We start from the raw sequence: 18,490 nt of genomic DNA on the forward strand, positions 1-18,490 counted from the left end.
GGGGGATACGATGGGGAACCCCAGCAGGGAGAGGCCAAGGGCTCCTGCTGGCCCTGTCAGTGTTCAGAGGGGCTAGGAAAGCTAAGGGGATGCTTTGGCCCCTGGGCCAGCCTGCTTGCTCTTCCCTCTTGCGTGGTTACTGCAGACCTGCCCCCGGATGCTTCCTTCCTCCCCTCAGAACTCGCCCGCCCCATGCGTCACCTTCTTCCCAAGTTCAGGCTCCGCGCCTACCGCATCACTCTCAAAGCCATCATGTTCTGTTTGGGTTTTCCCCCCTTCCAAGTACTTCTCATGACCTGAAAGTATATTGATGGCTCGTGTCCTGCTGAAACGGCCAGCCCCACAGCCACAGCGCACGGAGCAGTGTGGCCCATCATGGACACGGACAGGTGGCGGGTCCCCCTCTCTGGCTACACAGTGGCTGGACCCCATTCCCCATCTCCAGTTCTCCCCTCTGGGCCTGGGCTTCTGCCTCACCCTCACTGGCAACCTCCCCACAGTCCACCAGCCCTGACTCTACCTGTGCTCACCTGTGGACCAGCCACCATTATCACACAGCGTGTTACTCACAGAGCAGAATCCAGCCCTCAGGATTGGGGGTGGCATGAGTCCGGGGGGGGCCCTGGCCTGGCCTGACTTACAGGCCCCTGAGTACCTTCTAGCTCTGCTCCTACTCACTATGGATCCTGGCCATGTTGAGTCCCCTCCCTGGGCTCAGGCTTCTCATCTGTAAAATAGGGATATGCCCTGGATGGTCATATGGTAGCTCATCATTATTACTCAGGTTTGGCCTCAAAGCTACCAGCTCTGACAGGTGTTCCTTGATCCCCTTCACTAAATAGTCCCAACCTCCTCCATCAGGTCTACCCCCATTCGGTCCTCTTCCTCTCCTAGCACCAGCATCACCGAAATGGTCCTGTCGTTCTACTTACAGGGCGAGGTCCATCCTTCCCAATGGGATATCAGTTCACTGAGGGCAAAGCACTTTTTCCTGTTCAACTAGATGTCTCCAGCACTTGGAAAGCAGCAGAGCACCTGAAACTCGTCCAGTGGATGAATGAACCATCTCTGCCTTACTTTCTGCCTAGGCTGCCATGGGCTCCAACGAGACCACATGCTTGAGAGCCCCTGGGTAAATTTTTAAAGCTCTTCCAAAAGATGACCTTTATGGTAAGAACCTGTGACCTCTCCAGGGCAGGTGGCTAGAACGTCTGCCTCCTATAGGCTCATCCAAGCACAGAAGCAAGAATAGCACCGCCTTCTTATACAAGCTGCCTTCTGGCACCCAGACCAATGTGTCCCCCACCAATGGCCCCATTGCTCTCCAGCACTGGCCTCAGGAGCCAATGGCCATGCCCACCTGTGGGTGCACACAGCTGCCCCTGGGCTCACCCATGTCCCTGAGCTCACACCACTCCAAGATAGCACCTGAATATGCACGTTCGGTACACGCCGCCACCCCCCACCCCGAGGCATGGCTGTTCCAACCCCAGCCTGGATAGCAAGCTTAAACACACACACACACACACACACACACACACACACACACACGTAGGCACTGGCTGCAAGCCCTAGAGACCCACCTTCTCTGGGATGGCTGACCAATGGGCACAATCTTATCCTCATAGAACCGCTTCATGGCAAACCGGTCCAGGGCCTGATCAGCGCTGCGGGGAGAGACGGGTGCTCAGAGGAGCAAACTCCTATGGCCGACAGCCCCTTGCCTCCCCAACCCTGCTCTCCCAGACTTATAGAGCCCTCCAGCCACCCTATGCTGAGCAGCTTTCAGGAAAAGGGTGCCCCAGCATTTCTCCATCCTCTATGCTGCAGGTCTCAGCATGGGGGCTTTGGAGCCAGACAGCCTGGGTTCCCATTGCAAGTCTGCCACTTACTCCTCAGCCCTGTGTCCTGAATCAGGTTATTTAATCGTTCTGAACCTGACTGCCCTTCCTGTCAAATGGAAGTGACCGGTGTCTTCTTGAAGCTTGTTATGGCAATTAAGTGAAATAACATCTACAAAGAACTCGACACACCGGGTCACACAGTGGGTACACAGGAAACGTTCACCATGAAGGGACCATCAGGCTGGGTTGAGTTTCTTAAAGTCACAAAACTACCATCTAAGCCTCCATAGAACATTTTATCTATCTGCAAAGAGATCATTAAAAAAAAAAAAAAGACAGATGATGTAGTCCCTCTGTTCTTAACTCTCCAATGACATCCCATCCTAAACCCCAAAGTCCTTATTGAGGCCGACGAGGATAAGATCCCTTCTAGATGGTTCTGCCAGACCCAGATCTGAGCCAGATCTGAGCCAACATTTCTTTCTGACTCCCTCACCAGCTCACTTGGGAAAACAGAAGGCCTTTTGCCAAGGAAAAGTGGCCCTGAGATGGTGGTGGGTTGGGGTGTCCATAGATGGGCCTGCCTCCCAAGGCTGCTCCCACCAGTGCTCCCAGTAGAGGGAGGGACTCTCCTTTCTCCTGCCCCCCAATGCACAGCCACCTGCCTTAGAGCTGTAGACTCCTTTCTGTGGGCTCCTCCACCCCATCCCCAGCACCTCTGAACCCAAGGAAGGGAGAGGCCGAGGAGGGATGGGCAGAGGGGGTTCCCACTGACAATATGCAAAGAACGGGGGGCTCTTACCTGGCAGAAATGTTGCTGTAGTGCATGTAAGCCGCAATGACAACGCCTATCCTGCCTCGGTTTCCCTAAAAGAACCCCAAACACAAAGCCTTTATTTTAAGGTCAGCCCTACTGCCCCAGGGCCCATCCAGAAGCCTGGAGAAAAGGGGGGCAGTGGCTGGAGAGAGGGGTGTGGTTCTAAGGCAGAACTGGACAGAGGAGGGAGACATAAAGGAGGGAAGCAGGTCAAGCTGAGTCTCAAAGAGAAGAAATACAGCCGATCATCTACTACCCTTGAGGGCCCCACAAGCTCGTAACTCCTCATTTCTTGGGGATGCCCCCTGGGACAGAAGCTACTCTCTCCTAGAAAGGAGAAAACACACAGACTTGCACACTCACACAGTCCCATGATACAGTCAGGCACACACACTCATCCAAGGACACATCTATGCATGTGCACCTGTATGACCACATAGGCACGCGTGTTCACATGCATACACACGCACACCAGGCGCACCCCCGCTCTGACCTTATTGTGTAGAACAACGACGTTGTGAGGGTCTGCGTTGAGCCACGTGTCCATGGCCTTGCAGACACTGCAGATCTTCTCCAGGGCTGGGGTGTGAAGGTCAGGCCAGCCAAATTCCAGTACCTACAGTCCAAGCCGTGAGTGAGAAGGGATGGAAGCCCCAGAGGGTGGACCAGAGCTGGGGGAGGGGGCACATACCCCACACCCAGGTGCCACAACAGCAGCCACCCACCCACCCACCTTGCTTCCTGCCCTGTCCATCAGCCCACAGGGGAGGCGAAGGTATGGATGCAGAGGACACCCACCCAGGACCAGAGACTCAGGGCCTGAGTCTCAGCTCTCACACTGTCTCGCACTAGGGCCTCTAGCAAATCATGGCCTCTGTCCTGGCCTCAATTTCCCCATATGTGTGTAAAGCCAATGACTGCAAGATCCCTTCCACATGATTCTGACTCCAAAATGTGCTGGGGCCCCCCAGTACTTCCCCCAAGCTCTCCCACAGACAACCCCAAGGCCTGGCTCAGGGACAAAGAGGGAAAGTCAAGGGTCCCCAGCCGTTGACACCTCTTTTCCAGGCCCGGACACACAAACCATGGGTTTTCCAGGCCAGCCAAGAGAAGCCTTGAAGGGGACAGAAGGCAGAACTGAACAGCAGCCTTCAGGCTCCTCGAAACTTTTAACTCACAGATCATTAAACGGAGAGAGAATTCTTGCTCAGAAGAGCTAAGAGAGCACATCTCATCTAGCCTGTCCACTTTCAGGGGTGCAAACTGAGGCCCAGAGAACTGTCACCTGCACAGGGTCACAAAGTAATGGGCGCCAGAATCCGGGAGCTCAAGCAGACATCTGTGCAAAGCCCTGCACTCAGCCCGCTGAGCCAGTAAGTGAAAACGGGTAGGGCCGTAGGCAATTCCCAGCCAGTTTAAAGGCAAAATGCATTTCAATAAGGCTAGAAATCTCACAGCTCCAGCCTCACCCCAGAAATACTCTGTGTACCCCAGGGGGGCAGCGCTGGGTAGGAAATCGCTGCATCCAGCTTGGCTCTCAGCAATTTGTATAGCACACACAACAAATGCAGTCTTTCCTTGCTCCAAAGAGAAGATGACACAGACATGGAATAGGATTGGCAGAAGGGTCTCAGCACTTCCCCCCCAGATTCTAAAGTGGGGACCACACGGAGACAGAGCCCGTCTATTCTCCTTCTCTTCCAGGCAACGGGAAGCCCCCACCCCGGATCGGCATCGGCTCACCTTGGCGTGGAGCTTTGTGATGTCCGGCCTCCGCTCAGAGAGGTTGAAAAGCTGGAAGGAAAAGGAAGAGATTGTGAGATAGTGTCCGCTGTCTTCTGTCTCTGTCTCTTTCTCTCCTCCCCCCCACACCCCCCTCGGTGAAAATCCTACCCGTGCAAGAGCTTGCAATGGCGTCCCGTCAGACACACACACACGCTGACCGACAAGAGCTCAACAGGTTCTCAAGGTAAAGAGGGGGAGAGGGAGTGTAGACACAGCCACTCCCCTCAGGGAGCGGACAGACGCCCAGAACTGAAGACAAGAAGGGGACGGACGCAGCCTGTTACAGGTCCCACGTGGCCCTTGCAAGGTGGGCATCTTCATACCCTGAACGGGAGTCCGGGAGTGTTCACTGACAAGTATTTGGCCGTCTCTGGTTTCCACTTCCCACGTCAGTGTCAGAACCTCATCCCCCAAAAATGCAACAGCTGTGTAGCGCGACACCCTCCCTCAGAGGGGGACAATTACCCCGAGGGGCTCTCTCAGACTCTCTCCCTGCAGATTCCCTCCAACACCTCGCCGTGTCCCCCCAGACCCCCCCCCGGTCCCTGGAATTCCCTTCTCCACCTCCAAAGGAGGGGTACAGAATCGCCATCTTCTCGGGGAGAAAAGAAGGCCCGCGGCCTGCGGTGGGTAAGACAGAGGGAGGGCGGCGCAGCACAGAGACCCACAGGATCCTGGACTCCTGACTGGAAATGATCTCAGAGGGCTACCAGGCCATTCTTGGACCCCCACAAGGGCTCACACTTCAGCACATTAACAACAGGTCCCACTCAAGTGTCCCCAGTCTGCTAAGGCCTTTATATCTAGCAAAGGGCTTAATCCTCTCAACCACCACAAGAGGTAGGTGGTGTAATTAGACCCATTTTACAGATGCACAAACTAATGTTTTGTGAGGTAAAGTGAGTCAGAGCAGAGCCTACATTCAAACCCAGGACTCTTTCAGTGTCTGCATCAGAGTCCTCAACAATGCCCACCACGGCTGACGGACAGACCTCTGCGGTGGGTTCAGCAGCATCCCACAAAAATTCATATCCACCTGGAACTTGACAATGTGACCTTATTAGGAAACAGAGCCTTTGCTGATGTAAGTACTTAAGGATCTCAAGATGAGGTCATCCTGGATTTAGGGCAGGCCCGGGATCCGATGCCTGGTGTCCTTATAAGATGAGATGAGGAGGCACAGAGAGACCCAGGAAAGAAGGCAGGCTGTGTGGGGACAGAGGCAGAGTGATGGGAGTGATAGAGCCACCAGCCAAGGTCACCGAGGACTGCTGGGAAGCAACAGACCCCAAGAAGGGGCATGGCCCTGCCAACATCTTGGTCTGGACTTCTAGCTTCCAGAATTGTGAAAAAATTAATTCTCTCATTTATAGACCAGCCAATCTGTGGTCATGTGTTATGTGTCAGCCCTAGGAACCAAATATGGCCTCCCACTGCCTGCCTTGGCTCACATCGCGTTGAGCCTGCCCCGTCCCGTCTATGGGTCCAGCCCAACCCCACAGGTGCTTCCCTGTAAAGTGGAACCGAGCCCTCCTCTGGGCCCGATCCTGCAAGCCAGCCCTCTGACATCAGAGAACACCACCGGCCCCCTCATCTACGTCCGTGACGCACTCCTCCTGGGCCAGGCCCTGCCCCGGTACCAGTCACACAAGGTCCCACAAGATGCCCGTGCCACAACTCTGCCCTCAGACCTCAGCTCTGCCACTTCCCAACGCTGTCAGCTGAGGCAGACCCCCCCACCCCCACAGCGGTCCAGCAAAACCTGATTTCTAGAGCTAGCTCGAGGTTAAATATGTGGACAGCAGTTAGAACGGGGACCGCCTCAGAGGGAGCGCTCGAGAACGTGAACTCAGTGCACACACACACGCGCACAGACACACACACACAGGCGCGCGTGCACACAGGACTCGGGTCCAGGTGCCACATTCCAGCTGTGACACACTCCTCCCAGCAAAGTGGGGCTGGAGAGTGAGCGGAAATTCGGGCCACGAGCAAGAAACTTAAATCACGGGAAGGAGGGGGAGCTGGCCCTGGAGGACACCTGAAGCAAGGGGGTGGCAAGCAGAAAGGACGGGGGCACCGGGCGCCCCCTCACCAGGTAGCTGCCGCCATGCTTGGACTTGAGCATCTGGGCCACCTCTCGGAGGTTGCTCCGGAAGTTCTCCTCGTTGGCCGTGCTGGGGAAGGAGACGGCGATGATCCTCTCAGTGACGTACACCAGGTCCAGCTCACAGCTGTCCTCCATGGCCCGACTCACACTCATGTTTCTGGAGAGACAGGGGGCAGAAGGGGGTCCAGATCAGGACCCAGCTCCTCAGGGCAAGGTTCAGGTAGCTGTAGCCCCTGCACACCACGTGGGGCCCCCAATTCCATCCCAGGAGACTTCAATCTCCCCTGACCCAGAGCCAAGCCTGGAGCCTCCCCTGGCCAGGCCCCTGAAGCCGGGTGCGCCCAGGCTTCCAGGCTGGCAGGATCTCCGGCCATTTCCGTCATGACAATAGTCCTAAGTGCCCATCCACCCTGTCGGCACTGCCTTCAACCTGTGAACCCAGAGGTCAGGGACAGGACAGGAGGTAGCCAGGAGCCGAGGAGTCCAGCTCGGCCTCCCGACACACCGTGGCCACCTGGTCCGGCAGCCGTCTCTCAAAGGATCCGGGACAGATTTTGAAGAGGAAGGAGAAGCTGAGCTGGGTGCTCTCTAGCATCCCAGGGTTGAGCAGCAGGCTGCCCTCCCCCTCACTCCCGAGCTGTACAGAGGGTGGGGAATCTTCTTTGGGGAAAGAGCAGCTCAGGTGACATGCTCACCCAGGCTCCAGGTAAGCCAGACCACAGTGCCCATTCCAGCCCTCCCCGGAGACAGGCCAGCTCCCGCCCTTTGTTCCTTGGCTGTCCCTCACGTCTGGCAGTTCCCACCACCTGCCTGGGCTATTTCTTGGCGGTGGCCTCTCTGATCTCGAAAGGCCCGGGGAGCAGAGGGCGCTGAGTCTTTGCTGCTGCCATGGCAGGTGGTCCTCAGAAACCCCAACACCATCTGAGCTCCTCAAAGAAGTGGGAAGCCCCTGGGCTGGGCTCTGGGTGAGGGGAGGTAGGGCTTCATGCCTTTACAGCTCACCGAGCTTCTCTACCAGGACGAGGGCCCAGGAAGGGGCAATGGGTCTCGAGACACTGAAATTCCATCCCAAGGCATACCTGAGGCTTCTGGGGGCACCTCACACCTCCCTACCCCCACACCTTCTTACCCCATCACCAACCCCCTACTGTCTCACTTGCTCTCTCTATCCAAGGTGGGCCACACTCATATTTCCTTTTGGAAATCTTCCGCTACAGCAGTGTAAAGGAAGGACTGGGGGAGCAGCGAAGAAATGCCAGCAGGATATTTCAAAGGGACTAGCAGAATCCAGATGTCCATCAGGATCAACTCTGAGTCCAAGCGTGTACACAGGGCTTGGAGCTAGGGGAGCCAAGGGTGATGTATGGCTTCTCCATGGTAGCAAGGACAGGAGCCAAGTGGCAGAGGTGCCAGTGGGCCGTGGCAAGAAGCCCAGTTTGAATTTGACCTCTGAGCCCCCACCATCCCTTGTTCCTAAGATAAGATTCTCACTGCAGCCTTGGTGGGGGGAGGGGAGGGTCCAAGGCAGAACAGCACCACCGCCTGGACAACTCCAGCATCACACCCTGCACCCACCCGCCCCAAGGTGGTTCTCGGCGCAAGGGAAGAAGGGGATCCTCTAAAAGCCCCCCCCCCCCCCCCCCCCCCCCCCCCCGGGCCGCCAGGTCACAACCCGCTGAGGGCATTAGCTACACATCAGCCCTCTCTGGCTGGGGCCTCATTGCCCCGGGGCCAGATTCTCACTCATCTCGGGAGCCTCAGGAGTGAAGGGGAGGCAGAGAGGGAGAGCCAGAGCCAGAAAACCACAGAACCCGGACACAGGGAAAAGAGATTTCTGGATCAGCAAGACCCCGAGTCTTCACGCATCCCCACCCCCAGCCCCTGCCAGCCAGCCAGAGATAGAACTTTCCTTTTAGAAATAACCCTCCAACACCAAAAACCCCTGCCCACAAAAAGGACCTGGAGCTAGCACAGACCTTGACGCCTGCCAGTCCCGAAGGCACACCCAGGTCTTGCCTCTTGGTGGCTGCATGACCTTTAACAAGTCACCTCACCTCCCTGAGACTCAGTTTCTTCATCTGCCGAACGGGAACAAAACACTTACCTTGCAAGGTTGTTGCAAGGACTAGATGAGATCGTGCAGGGACCATAAAGAATCCAGCTCAAGGCCTGGCTTCAAGCTAGAACTCAAAACATGAGCATTTCCAAACGGGCAGCTACTGGCATCCTCTCCCTGTGGCTGGCATGTCTCCCACACCCCCTACCTGTGGCTTTATGACTTCGGTCTCAGAAACCCAAAGGCATGACTTGCTGGAAACACCCACAGTGACCTCACTGCGGCACCCCCGCCCCTGGCCCCCCACACGCCAGGCATACCTGATAGGCTGAGGATGGGGCTGGACACTCGGGGTGACTCTGGCAGAGCCCTGGGACAGAGAAAAGAGAAGCAGCATTACAGAGGGGCCCGGCAGAGCGCCGACCACGGGAGCAATCAGGGCTGTGGACAAACACAGATTCCCTTCTCCTCTCTCTGCCAACATTCCAGCCCAGGCACCCTAACACCCAGGCAACACAGCGACCTAGAGCCAAAAGCCATCAGCGCCATTTCCTAGGGGGTGTGCACACAAGCCCTCAGAGGGCTCAGCTTCCCCTTCCCCAGGAAAGGAAGAAATCCCAAACGCTGAGCGCGGTCTGGGCTGGTGCCGTCCACGCTGAGTCCACGCTCACAATGAAACAGTCACTAAGCAGATGGAAACACGGTTCATCTTGAGTCCCTGGACAGCGTCACAGGAAGTCCAGGGGGAAAAGATGGACCACAAGCCTCAAAGAAGGAATGTCTGGTCCGACAGCCCTCCGCCTGGTTCGGAGCCTTCGTCCGCCCACCGCCATCCTCCCCCCATCCCCCCAAACCCGCACTCCTCCCTGTGAGGCGCTGCCGCTGAGCCATTTAACCAAGAGGTGTGGGTCCAGAGCAGCTGGAGAAGGTGTGTACCAGCCGAGGCCAGTGTGAGGCAGCAAATCGCGCTTTAAGGACGCACTGCCCATTGTCTGTCACCTCCTTAGCTGCTCCCATCTCCAAGGCGGTTTGCTGGCACAAAATTAGGCAAACGGACCCACGCTGGGGTCCCAAACAACCCAGGACAACCCAATGGTCCAGGGAGGAAAGCTCGGGGCTGGGGCCCCTCAGCACCCTGCCAGGCCATCTTGTGCTGCCTGATGCTCTGAGCTGCCATAACGTCCCACGGAAAATGAGGCAGTCCTTACCAAGTGGTTTGAAGATGAAAGGAAGTAGGCATATGGGTCACTTATACAGTGTTACTGTTCTTACATCTGACCCAATTAAAAGGGTAGAGATACAACCATCATCCACCTCTACAGAAAATCAAGGCCTGCGTCGCCTCTGCCGCAAGCTGCTGCCCACCCCGTCCACCACCTCACCTGATGCCCAAAGGCCTAGTTTCTAGCTCCCAGGCCCAGCCAGAGCCCTCAGAGCCCACTGGCATCTTCCAAACCTCCCCGTGCCTCCCAGCCTCTCCCAACCTCCAAGCTGCAACCACCTCTTGGAGGACACAGGACCACAGTCTGCCGGGAAGAGGAGAAACTGAGGCAGTGACTCACCACCCCCAAGTCCCGGGGAAGTCGACAACTGGCAGGATTCGCCCTCAGTCTCTGGGTTTGACCGCGGGGGCCCGGAGCAGAGGAGCTCCTTCCAGCCTCCGCCAGGGCCCTGCGGCACCCACCAGGCAGGGGTGCATGGTAGGCTCAGAGGCCTGGCTCCTGGCCGGGCCCGAAGTCAGGGCAGCCCCGCAAACGGGAGGGCTCTCCATCCAGCCCCCAGAGAAGGCTGTAGCCAGAGCCCCCTCTGTGTGGGCTATAGCTGGCCCACCACCGCTCAGCCTCTGTGGCAGTAGCGGGAGGAACGGACAGCCAAGTGGGACTGTCGGGGCGGGAAGTTTCTGTCTCCACAGCTCCCTGGCCCTGACGACGTGGGTTTACATGAGTCAGGCATGGGAGTGCGGGTTGGGGGGTGGTAAGGAGGGATCGTGTTTGGTTTTCAAGCCCCAAACTGGGCTGTTCTAAGACGACCCACCCAGAGGAACACAAGAGACCTGACACTCCATCAGTCTTGATCTCACTGGTCCCTGATGAGGAGTCGCTGAACCGCCCCAGGCCCCAGGCCCTGCTCCAGGCCCCAGGGATCCCTGCTATAAATAGCCCCTCACGTCTCATCTGCTGCCGACCCACAGCCACGTTTGGGGGACTCAAACGCTGGAAGCCACAGCCGCCGCTGAGGCTCAAGGTGTGGCTCGGGCCACAGGTCCCAACCCACGGAGCTGTGGGGAGACAATGCGATATTGAGATTGGCTTGGCGAGGGGACTAGGGAGCCAAGGGGTGCCAGGAGCCTCCAGGGGCCCAGGGGTGAAAAGGAAGAATGGGGCAGGAGAGCTGGAGCCCGTTTCTCCACCCCCTCTTCCCAACGTTACAACACTCCACATTCCTCAGCCTCCCCACCCCAAAAAAGTCAGGAAAGATAAATAAAAACTTGGCCCCAACAGAGTCTGGCCATGCCGCCTCCAGAGGTGATAAGACAAAGTCCAAGCCGCTGTACTCCCCCAGGCTGGCCAGGGCAGGGGAGGCAGGAGAGGGAGCTGCCGTGGGCCGTGACCCCACCAGATGACAGGGATGGGAACAGCTGGATGGTCATCCCCTGTTGAATCACTGGGCTGTCCTCTCGCTGACGGGGCTTCCTGTTTTCCGCAGAGTTTGGGGACATGTGACGCTTGCTGGCAGAAAGCAGACAGAGACTGGTGACAAGTCTGAGTCCAGTAGACGTGGAAACTCACACGCCGATGCAGAGCTGGGGGGTGCGAGCCAGCACGGCCTAATGCTCCAAAACGCACAGGTGACCTCACACAGGCGGCCAGAGACAGGCCCCCCACTGCTGCACGCCTCCCCATGCAGGATCTTTCTAAGAGGCTGGGAGTGAGTGGACACACTGGTCGTCTCTGCTGCCCATCACAGTGCTTGAGCCCTCCTCCTGAAAGTCCTCACTGGGTGCCACCCACTGTGTGTCCGGCAACAAAAAAGGCACATACAGGAATCAGGTGAAGTCCCTGACCTCAGAGAACTTATATTCCATGAAGGAAGACACTCTTAGGAACCAACCCATCTGTAAAATGGGTACAGGCCGGCACTCATGGAATTTCACGAGATCTACCTGTTCCACCTAAAGCTTCCAAGGAAAACTACCAGAGGGCTTTACAAAGAGTTCTACAAAAATTTTATTTTAAAAAGAAAAGTAAATTCTCTGTCCTCAGGTAATCTCATTCTTCTCCTGTCTGGGGCTATCCGAACCCTTTGGCCAGGCGTTCACTTCCTCTCCGCCCCTCCCAAGACCAAGATCAGTAAGACAACTTCAATTCAACTCCCTAGGCCCCAAGAATTCTCCCCTGTAGTCATCACCAAATCATGGTCTCTGTCTCACGGAGAGAACAGCAGGAAAGGAAAATCCACCCCACTCCCCCTACCCCTGCCAAAATAGTGGTCTTGCTTCTCTCACTCTCAGGAAGTTCCTCCTGGTGTCTCACCCTCACCCCTCCTCCTGCAGATCCAACCAGCTCTTTTTGCCACCGTTCTCCCTGCGGACAACCACTCAGACACTCCTGAGTGGCTCAAGGTCTGCGGCACTAGGCTCCACTCTTGCCTTCTCCACCATACAGCAAGGAGCGGGAACCTCAGGACTTGGGTGGGGTCGGTTTAGAGCAAAATCGACTGTGTGGGAAGAGTCCTGCCTGCCTTTGAGGTCCACAGACCAAACACAACAGCTCGGGACCAAAAGAAAAGGCGTTTCCTGAGCCCCAGTCCCTAGGGGGCCCAGTTGGGAGGAGGGTCTTTAAGAAACACCAGGGGCCATGTCAGGCAGCCAGAAACTGGTGCCCAATCTATGTCAGGGGCCCATCCCCATTCCTACCTTTCCTCTGGGGGCTGTGGTCACCCCCTCCAACCCCGCCAACCCCTCCAGCCACACCCCTTCCTCTCTCCTTCCTGCTCACCAGCCTGGATTTTTCCAAAACAAAGTACGACACAGCACACCGTCCACAAACCTCGCTAACACGCCAGCCCTGCTAGAGGAAAACAGCCATTCCCGCCTGTGAGTCCTGGGCCATGGGCCAGAGCCAGGAAAACAGCTCAACAAACAGGCACACAAGCATGCCAGGAGGCCCAGGGTTGCAACGGCTCAGCCTCTGAAACCGGTCTCCTCACACGGGCCAGACTGCAGGGGGGCCCCAGGCTGGGCGGGCGTGGACTAATGACCCCGGGAGCACCCAACCTGGGACAGGTGTCTGGGAACTTCAAAAGTGAGGTCTTGCCTCCTTTGCAGTACACAGGCCATTCTAGAATCTGCTCCCTTCGCTAGACTGGCTAAACCAAGATTCATGTTGTCCCCCGCCCCACATCCAGACAGGACACAACCCTTACCCACCGTGGCACGCCCAGACACACACACACCCTCATCCCAAATCAACAAAATTTTCTTCTAAAATAGCCTCCTGTCCCAAATAAAGGGCCACTTCTTTCTTCCCCAGGACCAAGGTCATACCCACCATGGCGTCAAAAAGTCCTTCATGATGTCAAACTTCCCTCTCTCTTGCTGTAGCTTTCCCTGACCAGCTACGTCTGGCCCAGGCTGGGGTTGTGGGAAACAGCAGCATTAGGACTTGGCTTTTAAATGTGCTCAGACCACTGTAAAAGGTTTGGTTCACACAGCATCCCCTGGCCAAGGGTTGGGAGAGCCGGCAATACCAGATCCAAGCAACAGACCCAGAAAGGGATGCAGAAGGCCCTCACACCAAGTCACTGAGCCCTTTCAAGACTCTGTTTTACCATCTAACAAATAAGACCAGAGCATCTGCCATTTGGGGAGGAGGGGGATAAATAAATATATAAATAAAAACCCAGCCCACCTCCTGGCCCTTAGTCAAAAGAACAGTAATAAGAATGGCTAATATTTATTGAGCACATATTATATGTTCTGTGCGCATTAAGTTCGTTCGTCCTCAGTAGCAGGTACAAACAAAAATTAATTTCTGACCCACACCCCAGCCCCAGAAATATCACAGACTTGGACCAGAGTCCCTCCCCGACACTTGCACTCTGAGCCCAGGGGATCCATGCATACCTTGAACAGAGCCTTCCCCACTAATTTAGGAGGCATGCTCCCGCTCCGGACAGGCTATGCAGCCGGGGAATGCCTTGGCCTCGCAGGGCGGGCCCCAGGGCAATGCGACAGTGGCAGGCTCCCCACAGAAGTGCGGCTGTCTACGGGAGCTGTCTCCTGCGGCCCCAGCACCTCCCTCTGGGGCCCTCCCCACCGTGGGTCAGGCAGCTGTCAGATGATAGGGCCTCATGCCATCAACAGCTCCCCCCGTGCCAACCGCCAAAACCACTCCCTGTTCCTCTGCAGAGCAGGGCGGGCAAGGATGGAGAGGCCAGCAGGGGTGCACACTGTCAGAGGAGGGTGGGGAAGAAAGAGGAAGGCCCAGTGCTGGGGGGCGTCTCCCCCAGGGATGTGAGGACAAGCCCAGACACAAGCATTGCTCAAAGAAGGGTCCTGGGAGAGCCCCTTCTGCCCTTCCCTGGGATCCTTCCATTGTAGGAATTTGCCCCTTGACCTCCACCAAAAAATGGCTAGAGGAGCCCAGAGGGCTCAGCTGGCTTGGCCCACCTTCCAGGCTGCTCCTGAATCGATGGCATTGAAATCGCACAGAAGACCCTGACATTTTCAAAGGCTCCGTTCTCCCAAGAAGCCGAGCCTACAATTCCCCAAGGTCTGACTACCCTGAGAGCCCACAAGTCCTTCTGCACCTAGGCCCTTAGTCCTTTTGTCCATTTCCCTTGGTCTTACCCTGGTGACTGCTCACGCCACGCCAGGCCTCCAAGAGCCCTCCCTCTCTGCCTTCCCAGCCACCCACCCTGCAGCACGGAGGTGTGGCAAAGCGGTGGGCAAATGAGCTCCGGAGCCAGCCGAGCTGGAAGCCAAAGCCAGATGGGAGCCCGCTGCAGAAGTGCATGGGGCCTGTTCGCCATCCCAGCCCCTCCTCTACTGCTCGGCCACAGAGCTGAGTGACTCCCGCCCACAGCTTCTGGAAAGGAGGCAAGGGATGTTCCACCAAATGGGACAGGTACGGAACATTCTCCCCTTCCCCATACCCACACTTACGTCTTCCTCAAGGCTTTTCCGTGTGTTTCCACCTCGGAAAGCTCCTTCTCCCTGGAGACAGAGGAAAGGCGATCAGAGCAAGGAGTCAAGGAAAGTATTCAAAAGGCACCCTGGTTTCTCACCTCCTGGGTCTATCAGGGGTGGGATGGTGAGGGGGCTGTCAGGAGGGCCTCGGAGGAACTTAGCTATTTCTTTAACTTTTTTTTTTAAAGATTTTATTTATTTGACAGAGAGAGACACAGCAAGAGAGGGAACCCAAGCAGGGGGAGTGGGAGAGGGAGAAGTAGGCTTCCCGCTGAGCAGGGGGCCTGATGTGGGGCTCGATCCCAGGACCCTGGGATCATGACCTGAGCGGAAAGCAGACACTTAAGGACTGAGTCACCCAGGTGCCCCTGTTTAGCATTTCTTTGTCCACTAGAAGCCCCTCAGAGCTAACCAACCCTCTCGCCTGTGTCTCCCGACCACTTTTCCAGGAGACCTTCCTGTTCCCATTCTGCACGTGAGAACACTGAGGCGCACACAAGCCCATGACTTGCCAACAGTCGCACAATTAGAAGCTTGGCAGAGGCAGGGTCTGAACGCAAGCCCTCTGACCAGAAGCCCATTACTGGGCACGGGCCACAGCCAGGAGATGTCCCTCAGCTGCCAACCTCAGCTTCTCCACTACAGGACCCGCCCACCCTCTTCCCTTCCTCCTCAATGCAGCCTCGAGGAAACAGGGGAACTGCCTGTCTTTCTGCTAAGTCAGAAAGATCTGTTTGGAAGCATCTGCCCGGCTTTCTCGCGCTCTGCATATTTAATAAAGAAACCCACATTCAACCACGGGCCTCTCCCACCTGCCTACTTCCCTAGCAATCCATTTCCAAACACACAAGTGAGGTCACGTGCCTGGCTCCCAACGTGACCCACATCCCCATCACTCTCCCCCAAGTTCCTCAAATCGACTCCAGAAGGGTATCCCCAGACATCTGTGTTCGCTTTCCCCCCATGTCACCCTTCCGCCTTCAGGCCTCCCCAGTTGGCCCAGGGTGTTCCCCGCCACCCACCCCACCTGCTGTCACTCACCGTGTAGGCTACATTCTTCGGGGCGCTCTCGGTGTTGATGGGCTGTGAACACAGGGAGAAACCAGTGTGAGGCCTCAGGGCGAAGAGCCACGGATTGGCTCCCTCCCCAGGGCTGGTGGCCGCACGAGCGGAATGCCTCCTGAAGCCGGCCCCATGGCATCAGCCCAAGGCTCGGACTTAACCTGGCTAACACCAAGCTTGGGAGGCAGTTGGGAAAATGAAAAACAATCTTACTGGTACTAGAACCACCCAGCTCAACAAACCTCACCACGGCCCCTGAGAAAGGAACCCAGAGCAGTTAAAAGTCACACCTGTACCTCTGGGCCAGACCCCTTCGCCTGCACCGGCTCATCTATTTACGATAAGAACCCAGGGGTGTAGGTCCCATGAGCTCCCCTGAGCCCCACTTCACCGAAGAGGAGGTTAAAGGAGTGATAAAGTCATCGACTACTCCCGGCGACAATAGGATTTGTACCCCAGCCTGGGACTCCAGGCTCTTGGTGTGAAATCACCATAGCCCACAACAGGGCCTGCCAGAGTCTTAACTTCTGTGGGCTTCCAAGGCCCCCCACCGTGAGCCCTGCCCACTCGCAGCCCTGCCCACTCGCAGACCCCGGTGCCCCAGAGCTTGGCCTCATCCAGACCTGTCCTCTAGATCCCCTTGCTTATTCGGCATCCGGCCCTTTGTTTGTGGGACAGCTCCCCTGCCCACTGGGTTGGGAGCTTCCCTGCTCTTTTCCTACGAGCTGTCCTCTCCCCCACGAGGACATTCCTGGACACCCAGCAAGAAGGACTTCGTCCCATCTTGGGACTCCAGTAAGCCTGCCCTCTGGGCTATGTATCTGGTCCTTAAGGTACAAATAATCTCATCACGGCAATACATCTCGTTCCCCAATACGGTTTGGTGAGTCTTATCCCACCTGCCTGAACAGATTCAAAGCAGCGCTGTAGGAAGTTCCGCGGTCATGTCCCCGCCAGGGACAGGATGGATGTGTAGAGGGCCACCAATAACCCCTGTGGACTGAGCCTGTCCCACATGCCTGTGCCACCCCTGCCCGGCCAGGACCAACAGACGTGCTTTCTACTAACGGCATCCTGAGAAGCGGGCTCCATGGACTCCCCCGTAATGGGAGAGAAACTTCCCACTCCAGGTCCACTTCGTGCCTCCAGTCTCTGGGGCTCCATTACCAACCCAGTGAAGTGGTTCCAGGGTCCCCTGAGTCACACAGAAGGACACGAGCTCGACCGTGAAGGTGAGGAAGCAAAGCCTTTGCCAAGATGAGCAGGGACCAGCTCAGGAGCCGGTGACTCAGAATAGGAAATGCCCGCCCTAACCCCATTCCTGGTGAGCCCTTCACCCCTGAAGAAGACAGGGGAATGGACAGAAGGGCCTCTGAAAGGCTTTGCTCTCCAGGGAGGAGAGCAGGGCCAACATGGGCATGGAGGAAAAGAGCCAATGGAGGTCAAGGTAGCAGTGCTCTTCCAGGAAATAGCCTGGACTCCTTTCCCCCTAAAGCCTGGAGGATGGAGAGCTGAGGTCAAAACTTCTTTCCAAGGCAGCTTAGATAGTGGAAGGAAGACAAGGCCCGGGAACAGAGCAGGAGGTGGGAAGGCAAGTCAGTGGGGCCCTCCCAGCCCCCAGGTCAGCTCACCTGGAGCCTGAGGGTGGCTCTGGAGAGGTAAAGATGCCACATTCCACCCCCTTCCAGGCCAAGCCTGGTCCTCCCCCAACCCCCTCCCAGCCCCCATTCCTGAGCCACAGGCCACCGGGCAGGGACTTCTGACCCAGGCTCGGCTCTAGGAGCTGCCTGCTAATCGGGGCCAGGTTCTCCCCTCAGCCTCTAAAAACCACCAGCCCCAACCAGGGGCGTCCTCGGCAGTGCCGCTAGCCCACCCTGCCCCAGATCCCCCACCTCTCCCTTCTGGTTCAAGGCTCTGTAGCGCTCCAGCAGAGACCGCGGTGACCAGGGAGGCCCAAGCGTGTCTTCTCTGGGCGGCTCTGCCCTCCAGGTGAGGAGGAGAACCAGGAGAGCAGATCCCAGGGGCCTTCTACATGCAGAGTCTACACCACAGGACTGCGATTTGAATCCAGACCTCTCAACCCCAAAGCCCTCACTCCTCACCAGCCTGCCTAGATGGGGGCGGTCAGAAAGGACAGAAATGGGGTGGGAGGGAGAAGACGGAGACAAGCACTGCCCCACGCCCACGACAGGCCCTGAAGAGCCCCTCATCCTGCTCTGGGTGAAGCCTCCTAAGAGGCCCGGACTCTGGGCAGAACAGAACGTGAGCCAGCAGGCCCGAACAGCCCTCAGAATCACCTGGAGGACTGTGGACACGCAGGGGACGGCCCTGCCAGGAGGGTATCATCTAGTGGGACCCAAGAACGTGCCTTTCTCAAAGGTTTCCAGCCCTGGGAATGACACTTCGAAAACAGCGTTAGCCGTAACAGCCGGGGCCGAGTCCTGATTCGCTCTGACTCCTGTCCCATGTGACCTTAGGCAGTTCACTTTGTCCTCGGGGCCCCTCACCAGGCCTGCAGGGCACTGTTTTGTGAGCACCGAACGGGACGGAGCACATGAAGCGCTTAGAGCGGGGCCTGTCCTTAGGAAGCTCTCATTAATGTCCGCTGTCATTTCTCACCCGCACC

General features: G+C 57.0%; 1 protein-coding gene across 8 annotated transcripts in view; it reads right to left on the bottom strand.

The window, feature by feature from the left end:
• Positions 1 to 18,490, bottom strand: part of TNS1 (tensin 1) — a 225,321-nt gene that overhangs the window by 81,807 nt on the left and 125,024 nt on the right. For 7 of the 8 annotated variants that reach the window (XR_006820300.1, XM_046019222.1, XM_046019223.1 and 4 more), the window contains 8 exons: positions 15,844 to 15,885; positions 14,779 to 14,829; positions 8,933 to 8,982; positions 6,542 to 6,713; positions 4,405 to 4,455; positions 3,155 to 3,277; positions 2,647 to 2,711; positions 1,584 to 1,667 (listed from right to left, as the gene is read on the bottom strand). Coding sequence is in view for 7 of the 8 variants with exons in the window: in XM_046019225.1 (XP_045875181.1) it covers positions 1,584 to 1,667; positions 2,647 to 2,711; positions 3,155 to 3,277; positions 4,405 to 4,455; positions 6,542 to 6,713; positions 8,933 to 8,982; positions 14,779 to 14,829; positions 15,844 to 15,885 (638 nt within the window). In the remaining variant the exon portion in view is untranslated. Of the gene's footprint in view, positions 1 to 1,583; positions 1,668 to 2,646; positions 2,712 to 3,154; positions 3,278 to 4,404; positions 4,456 to 6,541; positions 6,714 to 8,932; positions 8,983 to 13,737; positions 13,874 to 14,778; positions 14,830 to 15,843; positions 15,886 to 18,490 lie in introns of those variants that run through there. The other variant, XM_046019227.1, reaches the window with a different exon arrangement.

The sequence above is a fragment of the Meles meles genome, chromosome 9 (assembly GCF_922984935.1).
Source record: "Meles meles chromosome 9, mMelMel3.1 paternal haplotype, whole genome shotgun sequence".
NCBI classification, from domain to species: domain Eukaryota; kingdom Metazoa; phylum Chordata; class Mammalia; order Carnivora; family Mustelidae; genus Meles; species Meles meles.